We start from the raw sequence: 23382 nt of genomic DNA, 5'->3' as shown, positions 1-23382 counted from the left end.
GGTTTTTTTGAGTTTTTAGGCTGCGGGGTTCTAATGAGAAATGGGATCAGGTTATGATCTGTCCAGATTTGTGGAATCGGAGTATGGGTTTCTAGAGGGGGAAAGTTGGTGCAGACCCCATCTAGAGTGTGTCCAGCTAGGTGAGTGGGTTGCTTAACCCTTTGCTGAAGGTTGAAGATTTCTAGAGTTTGGTGGAAGTTAAGTGTCTGAGCGTCCTCTGTAGAGTCGAGGTGTAGATTGAAGTCGCCCAAAAGGGTGACATGTGGGTATCTGGTTAGGAGCTGACCAAGGGTATCACTGAGAGTATCTAGGAATTTGGTAGCGGTGCCTGGGGGACGGTAGACTAGTCCTCCTGAAAATGGTTCCCTTGCTCACTTTTCCACTGGATTCAAGCTAGCCTGGCTGATGAGGGGTGTTCCCCTGAAACCGGTCCCAGGATGCTTGTTTCCAGTTGAGGGAAGACCTGGCTTGACAGTTCAGGCTGGACTGTTCCAATGAGTCACAGGGTCAAGACTGATTTGCATATGGCTGGGTCTGAACTGAGGTGGCAAAGTGAGCTAAAGAAGGATGATGGATTCAACCCAGATCTGTGACTGGGGTGAGTGTCTGAAAAGTTTCAGCGCTCCGTCCATCATCTCCTTGTGTTTGCTATAGACCTCTCCCATCTATTTTTCACAACTCTTCATTTCAGCATCATACCCACTTTGAAAAGCCTGATGAGCGGAGTGAAAGGAGTGACATAGATGTTCAATGGGGTGGTAGTATAATTCTCTTCTGGCTTAATCGAAAAGCTGTCCAAGCTTTGGAGACTACTTTTGCGTAGGTCAGGAAAAAGCGAATGCCCATGTTCTATTTTCCTGCCTTGCTTGCCTGTCCTAATATATATAACACCACAGGCAATGCCACTTTAATATTGCACTAAACTATAATGGGCCTATAAACAACAGAGTACCCCATAAGGGAATATTACTCATGTTAGACTGGGGCTATGCCCCCCTCATCCAGAATACTTTCCTTTAAGTAATATTTATTCTCGCTAGCTTTGGGCATCCCGCCCTGTATCCCAGGAACATCGTATGCAGAACGGTTAGTAGTCTTATCTTATTTAGTTAATCTATTACTGCACTCTACACGTTCCAATCTAATCAATCCACAAGATGTTTGTAATTAGACGATATTTCGTAACAAGAAATGGGAGATTTGGTTCTCGATTCCACTTACATTTTTAATATACTGGCTAGGATAGTGCATTACTGAGTATGCGAAGTCAAGGCTGTTACTCATTGCAGTGTCCAAGTTCCCTAGAGTGATTTGTGAACAAATACAATGAATGCAAAAGCTATTTACCCCAATGTAATCTTAACCTTCTCGACATTTTATTTATGCATTGGGAGAATGATCTTCATGTTAGCTGGAATAATAGTACATTTGCAGCATCATAAAAGTGGTAAGACATTAACACAATAGTTAATGATTTACAAGTTTTCTGTAGCCATGCACTCACCGGTAGAGCTACAACCTTTGCTCCTTGTTGTGCTGCTTCTCTGATTAACTTGCATGCACGGTTGAGGTTGTCAGATTTTACAGGAGACACAAAAAGCTGAATGAGTGCTAAACGGAATTCTAAAAAGAGAAAACAAATCCAACTGTAAAAACGATAGTAAAGAAGTTGTGAACCACTCCAACAATATATTTTTTCATTTGGGTTATGCCAGTAACAGACTTAGCAAATGAAGGGACTACAAAAACATGCATTTTTTGCATTCAGTTGTAAAATCATTTGACACGCTTGCAAGTCAATAGTCGATCACACTTCATGAACTCTAAGTCTCTACACCAAAGGTTTTCATACTCTTTCATTGCTACATGTGACAATTTCTATTAACTTCTGTTCAGGAGTAACATACTGTACATTACAGGTGTAATCTAGTCTTAATGGTTGCTAGGAAGGATTGTTTGACTTGTGTGTTTTTACAATTTTCTTCCCCACACCAAAGTTAACCAAAGTCAGGGCCCAGCAGTGAGCGTTGTGACAAAAGGCATGTTTCTTCAAGCTATGGGACCATAGACCCTTGTGTACAACCATTCCATAGCTCTTACTCCACACACTATCACTCCATGCCATAGGCCAAATCCAGTCTACTCCTGATCTCAACCAAATGAGCATTTTGGTAACTTTTCAGAAGCCTCAGCATGGTCTGTGCAAGTTCTATCCTAACAAACTTACTTTGAGGCAGAGTCTCATTTGAGGAGACTAAATCCCGCTTGGCTCGCAAGATTATAATGAGAAAATTTAGATTTTCCACAGCTGTGGTGTAGGAGACTGGCTTAGTATTTGGGGCAAACTTATTTAAGTGATGCACCATGCACTAATCCCGGAAACCCCTATTGTAATTTTAGTGGTCATTGATAACCATAAACAGCTCTCAAAGTGGTAGCTGTGGACATGTGGTGAGGACACTGAGCTTGGAGGGAAGAGATCCTGGAGGTTGGAGCTTCTTGTAACCCGAAGATCTCTGGAGTGCAAAGCCAACAAGCCTTGGAAATGGCAAGTTGATGCTGTGCACAGGGGTTCGGCCCCAGTGGTTCTGACGAAGGAAACTAGCCTCACAATTGCAGAGAGAACAGGCCAGACCTCGAGGGAGTTGCAGCACCACTACCTGTGTTACTGAGCCTCGGGAAGACCATAGGACGACAGGAGCAGCAGACCTGTCAGCTTTGTTGCAGTCAGTAAACAAGTAAGGAGCAAAAGAGGGAATAAAACCAGGTTGCCCTCCACTCATAGAATTCATACACAAATAACCTGGTTATACGGAACACATCATATTCTTTGTAAGTTATATATGACGGGCATATAAATACTCCAAAGCTATGGCTATGCTGAATTTTCTAGTCATGCCTACCTCTAAGTGTTCCTCATTTAAGAATTATCAACCATCCCCAACAGATCTCACCCCACCAAAAAGAGAAAAAGTGTGAGAAAAGTCAGAAAGTGCCTCACGTAAGTAACATCCATGGAGCTACTGGTTGGTACTCACCAGTTTGCTCGTTCTGTCATCATTGGCAACTTTCTTGACAGAAAGGAAACATGTCTGACTTAATCCTTTAGACTCATGCAAAGTGGTAAAGAATATTTTAATACGAGCGTGTATATGATAGTGTCCACTATTGTACATTTAAACCCCGTTGTGTAAAAAAGTGAATACATCTCCTAATTAAAAGTGAGATATGAACCTCTATTCCACACATGCTTTATTTCCATAGTGTCCATACTCAATTAAACGAAGCAGCATGCTTAGACCATCTTAGCTTGAACGGCCGACATGTTTCATTGCCCAAACTCTTTTTGGCAATTTCATCAGGGCAAGAGGACGCAGCTCCATCTCACTGATGCTTAAAATCTGTAATGGTTGATAAATGAAGGAATGATAATTCCAGAGACAAACAGATAAACACAAACATTATGAACGGTTGTCTTATGTTGACACACTTCAAAAATGTCTTTAAAATCCAGCGAGCCTCCTTTTTGACCAGCACGTTCTCAATCGTGTGTGCATCCCCCATCACTCTTTCCAATACTGTTCATTTTAAATCTGCAATCATGGTTAGCTTCTTGAAAGTGACGGACAAGACCGGTAGTGAGTTTTCTTGCCTTCTCCCCCCCAACACCCCCCGCTTCCCCCCTTCATCTCTCCCCATCCATTTCCTTCCGAGGATTGGGGAGGGGCCTCCACTCAACTTCCGGGTCACGATTCGGTACTTTACAGAGCGCTCGAGTCTTCAGCGTCTGTGGAGTATCGGAGCTCAGACTGCCAGTGTAGCGGTAAGTGGGAAGGTTATCCAACTGTGCACAGCAGCCTGATACCGCGCTTGTCTTGCTCTAATGGGCGGGGAGACTGAATTTTCTCCGAATGTAGTAGTGGGCCGAACCAGTGGGGATTTTTACATCGCGGGCCTTGCTCTAATAAGCGGGGAAGCTGGATATTCTCTGAATGGAGTAGTGGGCCAAACTAGTGGGGGCTTTGAAGTGACATTCAGTGGCTTATACTGCTGATCTCCAATTTCTCAGAAAACGTTTTTTCTATAAAAAGAACGGATGAGTTGTGGCTCATAGGTGTAATGAGAGGTGGTTGATGAGGACTACAGTGGGACGAGAAAGGTATAACAAATATCCATTTCCATCCACAGGTGCGTTGTTGTGTGCTGTAGTGTCCAACGGTGGAAGCGGATTACTAGACCCCTTGGTGTGTTGTTGGTAGGAGTTCACCTGGCAACCACCAGGTAATTATGGCAATATGTGAAAGCACAAAATATGGGTAGTGTTGCATTTTTTAAGTTTGTCAACATAAGACAACCATTCATAATGTTTGTGTTTGTCTCTGGCATTATCATTCCTTCATTTATCAACCATTACAGATTTCAAGCATCAGTGAGGTGGAGATGTGTCCTCGTGCCCTGATGAAATTGCCAAAAAGAGTTTGGGCAATGAAACATGTAGGCTGTTCAAGCTAAGATGGTCTAAACATGCTGCTTCTTTTAATTGAGTAGGGACACTATGGAAATAAAGTATGTGTGGAACAGATGTTCATATCTCACTTTTAATTAGGAGATGTATTCACTTTTTTACACAACAGGGTTTAGATGTACAATAGTTGACACTATCATTTACGCGCTAGTATTAAAATATTCTTTAACACTTCACATGAGTCTAAAGGATTAGGTCACACACGTTTATTTTGTGTCAAGAAAGTTACCAATGATGACAGAACGAGCAAACTGGTGAGTACCAACCATTGGTTCCATGGATGTTGCTTATGTGAGGCACTTTTTGACTTTTCTCACACTTTTTCTCTTTTTGGTGGGGTGAGATCTGTTGGGGATGGTTGATAATTCTTAAACGAGGAACACTTAGAGGTAGGCATGACTAAATAATTCAGCATAGCCATACCTTTGGAGTATTTATATGCCCGTCATATATAACTTACAAAGAATTTGATGTGTTCCGTATAACCAGCTTTGTTGCTGTGCCTGCAGATGCAGGGAAGTGACTCCTTCAGTCCAAGGGAGAATACTTTGGTGTCCTTGATGCCCACAGGTCTGTTGAAGATCCTGGAAGAAACACAGGCTACTAAGAAGACTTGTAGAATAGTGAGACCAGGATCAGCAGGAGTCTTCCTTGATGCAGTCTTGGTTCCAACAAAGTACAGCGAACTCCAAGTGTCCAGACGATCGAATAGTGATGTGGTTTCAGTCTTGAGTCTCGTCCCATGACGAATCTAAGGAACCACTCGCTGGTAGACGCTTAAGTATCATAGGGAAAGGGTTGGAACAACTCAGGGGTCCCTCCCAGAGGAGGGGCTGGACAGGGATGAGGATACCTCCATCTACTTTGTCCAGTTTCGCGCTGGAGCCACGGGCTCCCTGGAACAGGCTCAAACTGGAGTATGCAAGGAGGGCATCAAATGTGCCCTTCAAACCATCAAATGTGCCCTACAAAGCAGTCTGTTGATAGAGATGATGGAGCAGAGTACAGAATATTTTGTGTGTACCCGTTCAGACCAATCACACCCCCATAACAAAGTAATATATTAATTTTGTTTGCTGTGTATTAACCAAACACACACATTACATGTGGGAAATGCTCTGCATTAACAGGTTTGATTAACATATTAATTAATGGTGTAAAACGCATGTTTAATCTATTTTGCGCATTTAAATTGTGTAATAGTGCATGTCTATGTTGTAGTGTACATTGTGCATTGCATGCTGCTTTTGCTTCATTTTAATGGCTTGCAGAGTGATGTTTTTCCGCTAGGTAAAAAGTTTATAGGGGATAAATATTAGCCCTGGTGGGTGGGGGGACAGAAAACACTTATTTTCTGTGTATTCACATTCTCTTTGTGTGTGTTTATCGTAGTTTGGCTGGTGGCCAGTTTCAAGATGGCTTTGTTTTTCCCGGTTCTGAGCAGTAGAGAATGCTTGCATCATCTGGCTAGAGGAACCTCGTGCATGCACTGTGCTCCACTGAACTTTGCAGCTGACTATGTTCGAGGCCATTCCGGTAGTGGCTGAGAGCCAGAATGATAGCACGAGAACAGCTGAATCCCTGCCAAAGAGAAACAGTTGAATGCCTGCCAAAGAATGACCACGTGGAAACAGCTGAATCCCTGACACTGAACAGTTGAATCCCTGCCAATAAACCTTTGAATGCCTGCTAATGAACTATGGACAGTCAAATTTGTATCTATCAGCTTGTCAAACAAAGTTATTCACAGACATCCTGGGAGCTGAGAACTACATTGTTATTCATGGACATCCTGGGAGCTGAGAACTACATTATTATGAACGGACATCCTGAGAGCTGAGAACTGCATTGTCATGACCAATCAGAGCAAGGGAAACGACAAGAGTTGAAACAATTGAGGGTAGAGAGCCAGCAAACACAGTATAAATATCAGACCAAAATTGGGGTTTGGTGTCAGAGAAGGCGGAGGAGAAAAGCTGCTTTGGAGAGATGCTGGGAGCTTGGAATTATGCCAGACTGTGCACTGATGACCCCTGTAGGTTCGGGATCGTTGCGGGACACTAGCCTGGGTGAGAGAAGTCATCGAGGAGGTCAGGGGTTAATTAAGTAAGTTGGGGTTTTAGTGCTGGGTAGGAAGGTTTTAGTGTAGGAAATCTTTAGAATTAAATGCATGTTTTTAACTATGGTTCACTCATCCTTAATTTTGGAACCCTCTGTCAGTTACATGACCAAGGATTGATTTTTAACCATTTTGAGAATAATGAAATGAATGCAAACCTACATTTTCTCTTAATGACTTTTATTAAACAGTTTCTTGATTTATGTCCTGAATAAATGGCAATGCTCAAGTGAAAATTAATAGTGAGAGAATAAATGATAATTTCCTTTATGCAAATTAATTACATAAAATCTTTTAAATGATTTCAGGTGTTCGTGATTCTTTTAGAGTCAATTAATTATGCAATTCAATATATTGTTGTAGTGAGGTTAAGCTGGTCTTGACAATCACCATCAACCAATCCAACTAATTGGTCCGTCGACCAAGTGGGTGGTGTGCCTTGATGTTAAAGCTAGGATTCTACAGATGCAGATGTACATAAAGTATTTAATGTAAATATTTTCCTATAGGTAATAAGGTACCCCCCACATGTCCAGCGCTTGAATCATTCATCCCTCCTGTGTGTGTAGACTCGTGAATGGTGACGTGTGCGAGTTGGTATTATGGGCCCCACCAATGAATGTGTGTATGAATGAGTGTGCGTGACGACGGGTCTGCGACGCAGAGAGGGTATCAGTACATGTTGTTCCCCATTTCCCGGTCTTGCGCTGGATCAGTTTTTCTGGTAGAAGTATGATGGTTTTATTGTTTTGGTTTGGTGATTATTGCTTGTAAATTGCTTATTGATTAGTATTGGTTTGTGTATTAACACTCTATGTTGAGTTACGTCGAGTTCTATGTTGTTTGACGGCTTCTGGGATGTAGGAAGTCGGAAGTTTGTAACGGTTCCGTAGTAGAGCAGAAGTAAGCGCTGCTCTCGGGAAAGACTGAATTGTTGTTGCCCTGTAGGTACACGGGGAAAACGTGTGACGATTGGAGTTGCATGACGCATTGTCTGGGTTTGATTCTGTAACATCGTCGTGTGTTGCCATTAGGGACATTTTCTGTATGAGAGAAATGTATGGTAGCAAAGGTCACCTGTGAAATTTTGGTCTTAGGTACCAGGAGTCCAAAAGGCACTCTGATTAAGCTTATCACTGGAAAGGTAATAGGTGTTCTCTAAGCTTGCTAGAAGGATAAAGTAGAGGGAAGTGCTACTTTATTAACAAATGTCATAATTCTGTAGTAGGGCAGAGGTAAGCGCTGTTCTCGGAAAAGACAGAATTCTGTGTCAACTGCATTTTCCGTATTAAAGTGCGTGAATGAAATAGCATTCAGGTTAATTGCGAAACTCTGGTTTTATTTCTCAGGAGCAAAGCGTCTCCAACTAGGTGTCTTAATTCTAAAAAAACAGTTAGCTAATGCTTGCTAGAAGGGTAAGGTAGAGGGATGTGCTACTTTATCAACGGAAGTAACGATTCCGTAGTAGGGCAGAGGTAAGCGCTGCTCTAGGGAAAGACAGAATTCTTGTAAAAAAGGTCATTAACTATTCTCTTGTTAGCGAAACAGATAATGGTGGTGTTTTTATGTCGTTACTAACAGATCTGTAAGTCAGAAGAACGTAAGAAAGTTTGCCGATAAATTTTGTAAAGGAGGGGTCAGCAGGAGTAGGAGCAGCGACAGCGAGAAAAGTTGACGTCAGAAAGGCCGCGCTGGGATTGGCCAGCCGTGAGAAAATATAGACGCTCCTGGTTGGTGCGTTAGTGTACGCCGCGCTAGGATTGGAGAATTACAGAGTGACGCAGACGCTCCGGATTAGTGAGAGTCTCGCTGGGATAGGTGGATGCGAAAGTGACGTATAGCTTTCTGATTTGCTTATGAGTGTGTTTCCAGAGTGGTATTGGTTGGAAAGGAAACAGCACAGAGGAAGCTAATTGCTAGAGAGTGTGTTGCACTGACGTTTCTAGCTGAACACGAAAACAAAAGTTAAGCGAAAAATGTATTATATTGGTAAAGAGAAGAAGAAAGTTTCGCTGTTTGGAAAGGTAAAAAGATTGTTTGTGAAAGACAAGCCTGCAGTAAAGCAGGAGTGGAGACTATTCTCTCCCCTGGGAACGCCTGTATTTGACATGCTAATGAAGTATGGCTATCACACTTGCTTGTGGGTAGAAAATTGGGTGCGATAAACAAAAGGTGATGGTGCGCTTGCATTTCCTCCAGAATGTTCTTTTAACATAGAAGTTTTGCGGCATTTGAGAAAAACAATGGGGAAACTTGAGCCTAAACCTAGACCTATGCAATTTGAAGCATTAATGGATTGGGAAGATGCAGAGTATGAGAAAGAACGCCTCAGGAAAAGGTTATGATTTTGGTTTGGATAAATATTGGAATGAGAATATTGAGGACAGAATATGTACATGGCAACAGGTGGATGTACCAAATGATTTGTTTCCTGTCTGGGAGGATCTACAGGAGGTGAAAAGAAAGAGGAAAAGAAGCATGTTCAAATTTCAGGCTGTAGGTACAGTGATACTAAAGATGAGTTGCTGGATGACATTCTGGGCAACAGACCACCTCCATATCAAGGGGAGTTTGCGACAGTGGTGCCAAAGGCACCGCCAGCAGAAACTACAAAGGTTTTCCAAACTGTTCCAGCCCCATAGGGAATAGTGCAATAAATAGACAGGAATCTGTTCAAATTAATAGTACAGTAACAAAGCAAGAACTCCTTCCAATGAGCAGTGCGGTTATTTGGCAAGAAACACAAGTGATAAATAGGTCAAATCATGAAGAAGAAGAAAATGAGTTAGCAGTCAGGACATGAAAATTGTCTGAAAAATTGAAAGAAATGCCTATGAATATGGAAGCTTTAACAGTCCCGCTGAATATAGATTCTGAAATTTCTGTTTGCAAAAGTGAGGATAAAAAGGTAAAGCACCAGATGCAGGAGAAGGAAATTAATGATGATAAAAAGCCTCAATTAAATAATGGAGTATGGGGATGAAATAATGGATGCATTGTTAACTGAGTGTCCGCCACTTTATGTGGTTCCCATTAAAAATACTGAAAATATTGTACCAGTAAGTACTTCAGTGGCTACTGCTTCTGTTGAACAGAGAGAAATAGAGAATGAGAGAAATGTGAAGACATTTCAGATTGACCCACTACCTGTTGATTCAGCACTGACAGTGATACCTCCAGGTGTTACTGCTTTAAATGTGACTGATTCAGTGCAAAAACTACAAGCTGCAGATGCACAGATAGTGCCTAGACAAATTATGACTATCCAAATTAATATTGGCCCTACTCAAAAGATTCAAACAGCTGTAGAAGGAGTAAATATGTCATGGTTTACTTTGGAATCTCAGAATTCATAGATTATTGAACAGAAACTACCCCAGACAGTCCAAGCATTGAAAGATGGGGGAGAAATGGTGTTTACAGCACTCACAGCCCAGGATAAAATAAATATACTTGGAGATGGGATTTTTCAAACACGGTTTGAGGAAGCAGCGGTAATTAAAATGATAGAAAGCATGGGGGACCAAATTAACCCAGAGCCCGAAAAAGAGAAACAGCTTAGTGTTTTAAATTTAACATTTGAGCATGAAGAAATTAACAGTCCTTGCTATTTAAATCATGAAAATATGAACCAGTGTCAGGAGAAAGAATTAATTTCCCTGAGTAAGGAAACAAATACATGTGCAGTAACTACACATGGTAGATTGACTGATTTGGCTAAAAAATATGAAATTAATGTTTCAGGAAATTTTCCATTTCAGAAAAGCTTCAGGGTACACATGAATGAAGAGGCAAATGAGACAATGAGTTCTTCAGGAATGCAATTGCACAATGCAGAAACGAAATATATTTTTAAATGCAATGGGCTTGAGCAATTAGGAGACAAGTGCACAAGAAAACATGAGAAGACAAAGAAACCACCAGACCTAGCTGGGAAACTGGATAAGAAAAAGAAACCCTCAGATTTAGTTGAGGAAAATAATAAGCAGAATGAGGGAGAAGCTTTTGCTTGCTCATTGAGAAAAAGGAGGGATTTTGAGAAATGGAGAAGCAGGTGGAGAAAGAAGAAGAAACGAATAGTTGATAGGGGATCATTAGCATGTCCTGATGCTCACAAATGTGAAACTGCCTATATTACCAGAGGGAATTGGTTTGCAGATGAATTGGCAAATTATTGCACACAACTGAATTGTTCTTTGAATCAGGCACGGGCGAAGGAAGACACTTTTTCCCAATATCTCATGCTTACTAACACAGTAGAAACATCGAAAGAAGTGAGGCAGTTGCAGGATCAGGCAAGCGATGAGGAAAAGAAAACATGGGTGAAAGAAGGTTGCACACAAAAAGAAGAGGATGAGGTTTGGGTTTACCAAGATGAAAGAGCTGTTATGCCCGACAGTATGTTTGCCCATTTTGCACGCATGTATCATGGACAGGCACACACAGATAGGGAAACTCATTTCGCCAACGAAGTTATCAGTCTGATCTGTGAAATACTGAGGACTAAACAGAAACTGCATTGTGCCTATTGTCCAGAAGTTTCTGGAGTTGGTAGCGCAATGAAAGTCAAATTAGAAAAAAGTGTGATTCCACTGACTTGAAATTGCCGGAAGCTTTGCCCCTAGTTCCAATAACCATGAGAAGTACACCTGACATAAGGACAGGTTTAAATCCCTACAAGATACTAGTGTGACGAGCAATGAGAGAAGCAAATGTACCTGATCCACAAGATGGGCCACTGAGAAATAGACTGCAGATTTCGGATACAAGTTCAGAATCAGGTGCTGAGCAACCAGAAGCGGTTAACAGGAGAGAAGCCGACTGTGAAACTGGTAATACTAGATCAACAGACTTTGCAAGTGTACAGCAAGGTGTAAGACTCAACGATTTTTCACCTGACAACCATTTAGACGGTACTGCCGAACTAGGACAGAAACAAAGTCAAGAGCAGAGGCAAGAACATGAAAAAGAGAGAACAGAAGACTCAGAAATCATACAGTTCATGATAAGGGGAAGTGAAATACAAGCAGACACAGAGACTGAAAGCAAGGGAGAAGAAGACTCATAAATCCTGACAGTTATCTTGTCTGACATTAGAGAAGAAACGGATGATCAGGAAATTCTGAACAAAGATTATGAACCTATGGAGAAGGATGATTCACACATGTGGCCCAAAGGAATAAAGAGACTCAAGTATAAGATAGTGAGAAAAGGAACAACAGCTCTTGAAGATCAGATCTCTGAAATGACAGACAAGTTAGAACAGGAGAAATTGAACAGGCCACCTGAGTGGACTTACATAGTCTTACAAAAGATAGAAGAAGTAGATTTAAGAAAGGAAAGGGACAGTGACAACGACAGTGAGCAGGACAAAGAAAACGACTTGAGGCCACCCTAACAGTGTTACAGAAAACACTTCTGGGTTTTAACACACAAGACAAAGACGATTTTTCATGAACCATTTCCAAGTGGTTAAAATAAAAGAAGGGGCAAAGGACAGAAAGTAATTCAAGTGTGAAAACACTTTGTACATACGGTACATATTTAGTAGATTTCATTTATAGGTTAACTTGGATACCATAGCGGATATGGACACTCCTAAAAATAGATATAACATTTTTGCTTTGGGTGTAGGATGTGTTTTACCATTTTACTAATGGTGCTGTTAATAATGTACCAATAGCTGCACAAGTAGATAGAACTGCACTTCACAAGGATAAGTAAGTTTTAGATTTAGAACTAAAAATAACATTTTTGTCGAGAACAGGAGAAATGAGAAAGAAATATGCTGAACAAACAAAATTATTGAGAAGAAGTGGCTGATCGAATAAAATTTAGTGGGATGAATGGGTGGTTTGGGATTTGGTGATGATGAAATCATCAAAGGGGGGATTGATGGAGTAGAGTACAGAAGATTTTGTGTGTACCCCGTTCAGACCAATCACCCCCCCCCATAACAAAGTAATATATTAATTTTGTTTGCTGTGTATTAACGAAACACACACATTACATGTGGAAAATGCTCTGCATTAACAGGTTTTATTAACATATTAATGAATGCCCCGATTACTTACCGGTAATCTTCATTACTCCGAGTTAGTCTTCCTCGCCACATGACTAACGAAGTGAGCTTCAGCTCCACACCAGAACCCTCCAAAGCAAAAGTTAGCCTCCCATGCCTCCCATCCCTTCCCAATATGGCCGACCCATACACCCCATGGCCACTATAAGAGGTGGGCCCGCCCAACCCCAAAGCCTGAAACTACCAAGCCAAACATGAAGCCGATAGCCAGACAGGGAGGGAGGGACGGGAACTCATGTGGGGAGGAAGACTAACTCGGAGTAATGAAGATTACCGGTAAGTAATCGGGGCATTACCTCCTCGTTAGTCATCCTTGCCACATGACTAACGAAGTGAGCACATACCCAAGCCAAAAAGGCTTCATGGTACACAAGAAGACACCACCAAGGCGGAAACAGGTTAACAAAACACTTTAATCCATTGTGTAATGAAAACCACAGAATAAAAACACAGTCCAATCAAAGGACAAATCAAGGGATGGCAGAACCCGCACTCACAACAGCACCCGCAAAATCCCCAGGAGGAGAGCCCCCCAGGACCACCCGGTAGTGTTCCATAAACATGTGGGGAAGAGGACCACGTAGCCACCCGGCAAATCTCCTCAGTGGACACACCCTTAAACGAGGCCCAAGACACAGAGACACTCCGGGTGGAACGACCCTGGACAACCCCCGGGAGGTCAGAACCCTGGGAGTCGTACGCCAGCAGGATAGCCTGCTTCAGCCAGCGACTCAGAGTAGACACAGAAGGTTTGTGACCAGAACGCACCGGACCAAAGGTCACAAACAAGCTGTCACACTGACAAAAAAAGGAGGTGCGGGCCAAGTAAATCTCCACCGTACAACGGACATCCAACAAGGACAGGGGGACATCCACCACTGGGGAAAAGGAATGCAAGGACACCTCACAGGAGCGGTTAGCCAGGGAGGGAATCTTAGGCAGAAAGCGGAGACCATGGCGCAGGACCAGCCGATCCTGCAGGACCCTTAAGAAGGGGGGAGACTGAAGGAAGGACCCCAGCTCGCCCATGCGGCCAGCCGAGACAATGGCGACCAAGAAAACCACCTTGAAGGTGAGGATCTTCGGATCCACCGACTGAAGGGGCTCAAAGGGGGGACCCTGCAGAGCCCGCAGGACCAAGGGAAGATCCCAGGGAGGGGACAGGCAAACAGCCCGAGGCCGCCGCAGAGAAAAGCTCCGCAGCAAGCGAGCCACCAAGGAATCCAGGAGGTCCAGGTCCGGACTGCGGAAGACCCGCAGGGCAGCCCACTGAGCCCTCAGAGTGGAGGTAGCCAACCCCAGGGAAAAACCCTCCGTCAGGAAATCCAGAACCCTCATGGGGTCCACAGACACCGGGTCAGAACCCAGCAGGTCGCACCAACGGGAAAAGGAGGACCAGTGACGAGAATAGGACAGCAAGGTCGAAGACCTCCGGGAATCCTGCAATAAAGCAACCACCCCCAGGGAACACCCCTGGGCCAACAAGGTCACCCGCTAACACCAGCCAAGCCTGCAGATGGAGCCGGCGCAACACCGCTCCGGGAAGAGGAGGCCCCCGCCAACAAGACCGAATCGCCAGCTCGCCCAGGAGAGGGTACCAGGAGCGGTGCACCCAACCGGGAACCACCAAGAGCACCAGGGCCCGGTCCAAACGGATCTTGCAGAGGACCCGAGGAATCAAGGGAAAGGGGGGAAAGGCATAAAGGCATAAAGGAGACCCCGAGGCCACGGGAAAGACAGAGCATCCACCCTCCAGACCCCTGGACACGGATGGAGAGCGCAGAAGCAGGGCAGGAGGGCATTGTCCTACTCCGCGAACAAGTCCACCTGGGGAAGGCCAAACCGGTCCACCAGACGCCGAAAGACCGCCGGCGACAGGGAGAGGGTACTCAATGGAGCGAACACCCGACTGAGACGGTCCGCCACCACATTCTCTGACCCCGGGAGATAGACAGCCCTGAGAGACAAGACCGCTCCCTCCGCCCAGGACAACAGTTCCCGGGACAGCAACCACAGGGAGCACACCCGGCAACCCCCCTGGTGGTTGATGTAACACCCCACCACCTGGTTGTCTGTCCGAACCAAAACATGATGACCACGGAGAGAGGGAGCAAAGTCCTGGCAAGCCAGCAGGACCGCCTTCATCTCGCGGTAGTTGGAGGAGCAGTGGGACAGAAGAGGACCCCACTGACCCTGAACCGACCAGGAACCCAAGGTCGCCCCCCAGCCCAGGTGACTGGCACCGGTCGTGACCACCCGGGACGGGGAGATCAGAAAGGGAAGACCCTCCGAGAGATGGGATGGCACAAGCCACCAGCCCAGGTCGGACCGGATCTGGGGGGACACCGGAACCAAAACTTTGTAGTCCTCGGAGCAGGGGTCCCAGAGAGACAGGAGGTGATTGACTAAGGGGTACAGGTGGAGGCGAGCCCAGGGGAGAACATTGATGGTGGTAGACATTAACCCCTGAACCCTCAACCACAGACTCACAGGAGCAGACTCCCGCCCCAGGAGAGCCCCCAGATCCCGCCACAAGACATTGCGGCGTTCCAGGGGCAAGAACACCTTCCCCCGTAGCATGTCCAACCGGCCCCCAATGAAGACCAAGTCCTGGGCGGGATCGAGGTGGGACTCCCGCAGGTTGATCAGGAAAACGTGGGCAGAAAGGACCTCGCGGACCCTCCGGACGTGAAGCCTCCCCTTCGAAAAAGAAGAAGCAGAAATTAACCAGTCATCCAGGTAGGGAAAACCCTGATTCCCTCCCGGTGAAGAATGCCCGCCAAGGGCGCCAGAACCTTGGTGAACACTCTCGGGGCAGATGACAAACCAAAAGGGAGTACCTGGAACTGGTAGTGGTAGGAAACCACGCATAACCTGAGGAAGGGCTGAGAAGACAGGTGAACCGGCACATGGAGGTAGGCATCCAACAGGTCCAGAGAAGCCACCACCTCCCCCTGGACCAGCAGTGGCAGAATCTCCTGCAGAGAAAGCATTTTGAACTTAGTGTGAGGAATGAACAAATTCACCTGCTTTAAGTCCAAGACAGGCCGAAAATCCCCAGACACCTTCCTTACCAGGAACAGGATGGAGTAGACACCGAAGCCCCACTGAGATGGAGGATGGAGGAACAGGCCGGAGGGCCCCCTTCACAAGCAGGTCCTGGATGCCAGCGAGCAAGGCCGCCCGTTTGACCGGAGAGGAAGGCAGCGGGGTAGCGCGGAAGGTGTCTGGAGGAGGGGAACTGAAGGAGATGGAGAGACCCTCCCTCACGATCCGAAGAACCCAAAAGGTCCGAGAAAGAGGACTCCCACGCCGGAAGGAAGTGGCGGAGTCGGCCGCCCACTGGGAGCCCACCCGGCAGGGCCAGAAGACAGTCAGGACTTGGGAGCAGAGGTGGAAGCAGCAGGCTGAGACCGGGATTTGGAGAAGAAGGCGGCGCCCCGGCCGCGACCCCTACCGCGAAAGGGCGCCCCACCCCTGGGCGTGGACCAGGTGGAAAACACCCTCTTGGGACCCAGAAAGCGGGCCCTGGATGACCGAAGGGGAGCCAGCAGCTTCCGGTCCTCAGCCGACTTCTTGACCATGTCCTCAAGGGAAGACCCGAAGAGCTTTGGCCCGGAAAAGGGAATCCTCATCAGCAAAGCCTTCTGGGCAGCCTCAGCCTTCCAGTTGCGCAACCAGATCTGGCGCTGGGCCTGAATAGCAGTGCCACCAGCAGCAGCCGAGGCCCCCAAGGTGTCGAAGGAGATGTCAGACAGGAGCCGAGTCTGCTGCTCCATAAGCGCCAGGGTAGGAACCACATCTGCCCCCTGGTATAACAGCTCCGCCAAGGACTGGAAATCCTTCAACAAGGACTGCACAGTGTAAGACAGGTAGGCAGAGGCACGAATCGAAAAATTGGTTGCCGAATAAGCCTGCTTGGCCGCGGCCTCCACCCGCCGTCAACAGGGTCCGAGGGAGAGGCGTCCTCTGAAATGATGGAACCCTGCGAGGAAAGCCCCGCCATCAGAGAGTCCACATTCACAGAGGGAGGGTAATCCTTGGCAAAGTCCTGGATGGTGTAGCGCTTCGCCAGGTATCTCGGGAAGGCCTGCTTGTCAACCTCCATCCATTCCCCCTCCAACACCTTTTTAACGGAAGAATGAAGAGTCAGAGACTCTGGTTCCTTACGCTGATATTCCAAGAAAAAGTCCTCCACGAGCTCTGCAGCCGCTGGAGCAGGAAAAGCCAAGTTCTGCTTGATGTGCAGGAGAACATCCCGCAACTCTTGACCCTGGACATAGCGCCCCCGGAGATCCTCCTCCTCCCCTTCAGTGTCCGAAACCGAAGTGGGGTCCAAGCGAGGACGTTTAGGAGAAGAGGGACCTTGCCCACCAGAGCGCTGCGCAAAAGCAGCCGTCACCGCAGCTTGAATCATGTCCTGAATAGACTGAAGAGTGATCGCCTCAGGAGGAACCTGGGAGGGCGGGTGCTCCCCCACAGGGACGTCCCCACGCTCCATGAGCAGCAACAACGCAGGAACACAAGCACAAAAGCCAGCAGCAGACTGGATGCGAAAGAAACAGAGGCCCCAAAAAGTAGGCAGGAAAAGGCGGGCCAGCTCTATGAAAACGCCTGGCAACACCTGCGTGGGACAAGCCCAGTACTAAACCCCGCCCCCGGGAGGACGAGCCAGCCTCAGGATCCGCCCATCAGCAGGGAGAGCGTCACGCCGAGAGAACAGCGAGAGCAGCGTAATGGAACACAGCAACGCTGCCCCGGAGTACCGAAGCGCCGGAGTAGCCCGAGCAGGTAACCAGAGGCGGCCCACAAGTGGGGGAAAAGCTGCCGAGGAGCCTGGAACAACCCGCACGAAGCGAGCACAGCAGGAAAACCATGCACCACAGCCGCCGCCCGCCATAGCGCCTGGAAGGGACGGCGGACGGCGTGACAACAAGGGGGGGCAAAAAAGAAAGAAAATCGAGCCGCTGCGAAATCAACCGCACAGCCGCCGCCAGCCCCAGCGCCACGAGGGGCAGGCGGGCGCCGAAAACAAACCGTATAGCAACCGCCCGCCGCAACGCCACGAGGGACAGGCGGGCGGCGAAACAAACGGTGAAACAACCCGCACAGCCGCCGCCCGCAACAGGGTCACGAAGGGCAGGCGGGCCGCGACACAAATGCCCAAAAGGAATTAATTCGCGATTCCATTCCCCCTCACCCTAGAGTACTGAGAGAAAAGGCACATAGGGAAATAACAGAGGAGGCAAGGCAGCACCGGCCCCCATGCATCCCCACCCCCCCTGGAAACCCTCGGCCCGCTAGAGCAGAGCCTAACCGGCTCATGACAAACACACCGGGGGATAAAAAAGGGGGGAAAAACAGAGTCCAAGTCCCTAGGGTCCGCTAGAGCAGGACCTCCAACCAGAGATCCACGTACCTGCTACAGCAGGCACCACTTACCTGACGCACTCTGGAGAGACGTGTGCAGAACAAAAAAAACAGGCTTTGGCCACCTCTTATAGTGGCCATGGGGTGTATGGGTCGGCCATTGGGAAGGGATGGGATGGGAGGCATGGGAGGCTAACTTTTGCTTTGGAGGGTTCTGGTGTGGAGCTGAAGCTCACTTCATTAGTCATGTGGCGAGGATGACAAACGAGGAGGTAATAGTGTAAAACGCATGTTTAATCTATTTTGCGCATTTAAATAGTGTAATAGTGCATGTCTATGTTGTAGTGTACATTGTGCATTGCATGCTGCTTTTGCTTCATTTTAATGGCTTGCAGAGTGATGCTTTTCCGCTATGTAACAGTTTTTAGGGGATAAATATTAGCCCTGGTGGGTGGGGGGACAGAAAACACTTATTTTCTGTGTATTCATATTTTCTTTGTGCGTGTTTATCGTAGTTTGGCTGGTGGCCAGTTTCAAGATGGCTTCGTTTTTCACGGTTCTGCGCAGTAGAGAATGCTTGCATCATCTGGCTGAAGGAACCTCGTGCATGCACTGTGCTCCACTGAACTTTGCAACTCCAGCTCACTATGTTCGAGGCCATGCCGGTAGCGGCTGAGAGCCAGAATGATAGCACGAGAACAGCTGAATGCCTGTCAAAGAGAAACAGTTGAATGCCTGCCAAAGAATGACCACGTGGAAACAGCTGAATCCCTGACACTAAACAGTTGAATCCCTGCCAATGAACCTTTGAATGCCCGCTAATGAACTGTGGACAGTCGAATTTGTATCTACCAGCTGTTCAAACAAAGTTATTCACGGACATCCTGGGAGCTGAGAACTACATTGTTATGAACGGACATCCTGAGAGCTGAGAACTGCATTGTCATGACCAATCAGAGCAAGGGAAACGACAAGAGTTGAAACATTTAAGGGTAGAGAGCCAGCAAACACGGTATAAATATCAGACCAAAATTGGGGTTTGGTGTCAGAGAAGGCGGAGGAGAAAAGCTGCTTTGGAGAGATGCTGGGAGCTTGGAATTATGCCAGATTGCGCACTCATGACTCCTGTAGGTTCGAGATCGTTGCGGGACACTAGCCTGGGTGAGAGAAGTCGTCGAGGAGGTCAAGGGTTAATTAAGTAAGTTGGGGTTTTAGTGCTGGGTAGGAAGGTTTTAGTGTAGGAAATCCTTAGAATTAAATGCATGTTTTTAACTATGGTTCACAGATCCTTCATTTTGGAACCCTCTGTCAGTTACATGACCAAGGATTGATTTTTAACCATTTTGAGAATAATGAAATGAATGCAAACCTACATTTTCTCATCATGACTTTTATTAAACAGTTTCTTGATTTATGTCCTGAATAAATGGCAATGCTCAAGTGAAAACGTGAATAGTAAGAATAAATGATAATTTCCTTTATGCAAATTAATTACATAAAATCTTTTAAATGATTTCAGGTGTTCGTGATTCTTTTAGAGTCAACTAATTATGCAATTCAATATATTGTTGTAGTGTGGTTAGGCTGGTCTTGACAATCACCATCAACCAATCCACCTAATTGGTCCATCGACCAAGTGGGTGGAGTGCCTTGATGTTAAAGCTAGGATTCTACAGATGCAGATGTACATAATGTATTTAATGTAAATATTTTCCTATAGGTAATAAGGTACCCCCCCACATGTCCAGCGCTTGAATCATTCATCCCTCCTGTGTGTGTAGTCTTGTGAATGGTGACGTCTGTGAGTTGGTATTGTGGGCTCCACCAATGAATGCGTGTATGAATGAGTGTGCGTGACGACGGGTCTGCGATGCCAGGAGGGTATCGGTACATGTTGTTCCCCATTTCCCGGTCTTGCGCTGGATCAGTGACAAGCACCCCCACCCCAGTCCAATACACTAAGTCCTGTCTGGGAGGTGGTCAACCCCACCGTGACAGGAAACCTATTGTTCTACCATCCCCTGCTCAAGCTTGGCTCAGCATCAGAAGGACAGAATCATGTCTCTTGTCGGCAGCAGCACTAGCTTGCTCTCAGACCCTTAAAGGCTGTTACCAGGAGTACAGGGGGTACCCCAAGGGAGCCCCGCCCCCAGTACATGGGATCATACTTCCAAAACGGGAATTGGTTTTGGGGTTTGATACCAAACATGACCAAGTTCGGAGCAGCCACTATAGTGTTAGACATCTCGTAATGACTGATGTCCACTATATGTTCTAAAATGGCTGACCGCACTGACAAAGCCTGGAGAATCGACTCCAGGGTTTGTAGGGGTGTCCTGCTCATGCAGGGACACCCCCACACTTGTAACCAAGCACCCTGCCCTCAGGACTGATGAGCCTACCACAGGTGTGGCATAGGTTTTAAGAGTAGTGACCTCTGATTTAAGGGAATGCATATCTGCTGCAAGCACCAACTCACACAGGCTGCAATGGCAGGCCTGTAGTCAAAGTTTAAGTGGACTCCCATGGGTAGCACAGTACATGCTGCAGCCCATGGGAGACCCCTGGTGGACCTATGCCCTGAGTACCTTAGGACCATATACTAGAGACTTACAAGGGCATACCAGTAGCCAATTGCAGATGAACAAAAGTACTTACCATGGTCAATTTAGGGAGAAAGCACAGTGACCGGGGTCCTTATGAGCAGGATCCCAGTCAGACTAGGTCAAAAACATATTGAAACCAAGCAAAAAGTGGGGGTAATCATGAAAGCAGACACTACTTTCCTACACGTGGCGAGTTGAAAAGGACAAGTTACTTACCTTTGGTAATGCCTTAACTGGTAGAAACATGATCTAGCCGCAGATTCCTTACCTGTGAACTTCCAGGCTCCAGACTGGATCCAGAAGATTTTTCTTAGCAATACCCCTGCACACCGGTAGGTGGCGTTGGTAGACTCCGCGTGACGTCATTTGGCGTCGAGTTTGTTGTGGTGATGTCCGCATTGTCTATATATGCGCCACCTCGGCACGCTGACGTCAGTACTTTTCACAACTTTCCAAGCCAGATGCATGGAGCCATGAAGCTGACTGACAGTGGTGTGTTAAAATAACTATGGCCCTGAAGGGGAACAGCTCTGACATGATTAACTGATCCACAGGGCGGGGAGGATGGGTGGGTTGGTAAGGAATCTGCAGCTAGATCATGTCTCCACCAGATAAGGCGTTACCGAAGGTAAGTAACTTGTCCATCCGATAGAAACATCTAGACGCAGATGCCTTACCTGTGAACAGACACCCAAGCAATATCATCCCCAGAGGAGGGACTGCGGAAAAGTTTAAACCAGAAAGTCCTGTAGGACCGAACGGCCAAATAGGTCTTCTCTACGGACCAGATTGTCCTGGCAATAATGCTTGCAAAATGTATGCAAAGATGCCCACGTAGCTGCCTGGAAGATGTCAGGAACCATGACAGCACCCTGGAGAGTCATGGTGGCTGGTTTATCGATGGTGGAATGAGATCTGAGGCCTTCAGGAGACTGTTTCTTTGCCAAAGCGTAACAATCTTAATGCAAAGGATAACCCATTGTGAGATGCAGGGGTGCTTTGCTTAACTTTTAATGCTTATCTGAGAGGAGAAACTCAAGGCACTTGTCTACTGTCAACCTCATTTGACTATCTAAAGAAGGACACCAGTAGTGTTCTTTGATGCGCATGCATGACTTAGTAGTGCCCAGATGTCCCTGTAGTGCTTTAAAGATAATGAAAGGGTGCATTTTGGTTGGGGGAACATGCACATCACCTCTCAAAACCATGCCAACCAGTGAGCGTTCGATGGCCGCTTGTGCATAGGTTTTAAAATCACTCTGTAAACACCGAACAGGAGGCCAACCTTTAGTGCTATAAGTGCCAACTTGTTTTAATACTTCATCTTCCTGGCATGCCCTCCACCATTCCTCAGCAGTAAAAGTGACGTCATTATCTAGTAAAGCATGAGTGGCATCAATGGTCGCCACACATTCAATGTCATCATTGTCATCTTCTTCATCAAAATCAAGTAACGGCATGCGAGATAGACAGTCTGCTCTGAAATTCCTCCCACCAGGCACTTGACAAATGGTAAACATGTACTCATGTAACTTAGATACAAGTCTAGTTAATCGTGCTGGCACATCGTTATGAATCCCTCCTGTAAAGATAAAAACTAAAGTTTTGTGATCCGTGTGACGTTCAAACCGCCTACCCCAAACATACATTTTGAATTTTTGTACTGCCCAGATACATGCCAGTGCCTCACATTCTATGGTACTGTATTGTTTCTCGACGTTTCTGATTGGTCTGCTCTTTACATTCTATTTTCTGACTTAAAACAGCACCTAGCCCTAGAAGACTGGCATCCACTGTGATTACCGAAGTAAAGTCTTCTCTGAATGCCGACAACGCTGGGGCTTGTACAATTAAATCCTTTACTTTCACAAAGGCAGTTTGAACTTCTTCAAACCAATTACATTTCTGTACTTTTCTAAGGAAAAACATGAGAGGCTCAACTGTAAGAGCATAACCTGAAACAAACCTTACATAATATTCTCCAAGACCTACGAAAATATCGAAGTGCATCACGATCTGTGGGTGCACTTGCTTCCTTGATGGCTCTTATTTAGGAAAGTTTGGTTTTAATACCAGACTCTGACATAGTGTGCCCGAAATACTCCACCTCTTGAGTAGCAAATTTGCACGTATCCTTTCTGACTGCCAAACCTCTGTGCATGAGAATGGATAACACTTTGTCAAGTAAGGTATTATGTTCTTCCAAGGAACTAGCAAAAACTAGAATATCGTCTTGGAAGGCTTGGACCCCTTTTATATCAGCAAATAAAACGTCCATGAGTTTTTGAAAAACGCTGGCAGCTGATGCCAGCTCAAAAGGTGACCTAAGATACTTGCAGGCACCAAAGGGCGTTACATAAGCTGTCAGAACTTGTGTCCAAAGAAACCTGATGATATCCTGACCTCAAATCAATGACTGAGAACCACTTTGCAGTTCCTAGGTTAGTCAACATTTCCTGTATCCTTGGCAGGGGATGACAATCCACCAAAATGTTAGCATTCAAAGTTCTCAAGTCAGCACAGAGACAAATCTCGCGCGATTTGTTTTGTAAGGCCACAATCGGGGTGACCCGATGAGAAGACTCTAGGGGCTCTATGATGCCTTGGGTGCATAGATCCTTCAACAACTGTTTGAGTTCTTCTCTAACAGATAATAGAACCTGTCGCACCTTGTGAACAA

At 46.2% G+C, this 23382-nt stretch overlaps 1 protein-coding gene across 4 annotated transcripts in view; it reads right to left on the bottom strand.

The window, feature by feature from the left end:
• Positions 1-23382, bottom strand: part of NIT2 (nitrilase family member 2) — a 409012-nt gene that overhangs the window by 348679 nt on the left and 36951 nt on the right. For all 4 annotated transcript variants that reach the window (XM_085622466.1, XM_085622465.1, XM_085622464.1 and 1 more), the window contains exon 2: positions 1505-1623. In XM_085622466.1, the coding sequence (XP_085478592.1) occupies positions 1505-1623 (119 nt within the window). The remainder of the gene's footprint in view (positions 1-1504; positions 1624-23382) is intronic.

Source organism: Triturus cristatus, chromosome 8 (genome assembly GCF_964204655.1).
Source record: "Triturus cristatus chromosome 8, aTriCri1.1, whole genome shotgun sequence".
In the NCBI taxonomy this organism is placed as follows: Eukaryota; Metazoa; Chordata; class Amphibia; order Caudata; family Salamandridae; genus Triturus; species Triturus cristatus.
This window is presented reverse-complemented; position numbering and strand designations above follow the sequence as displayed.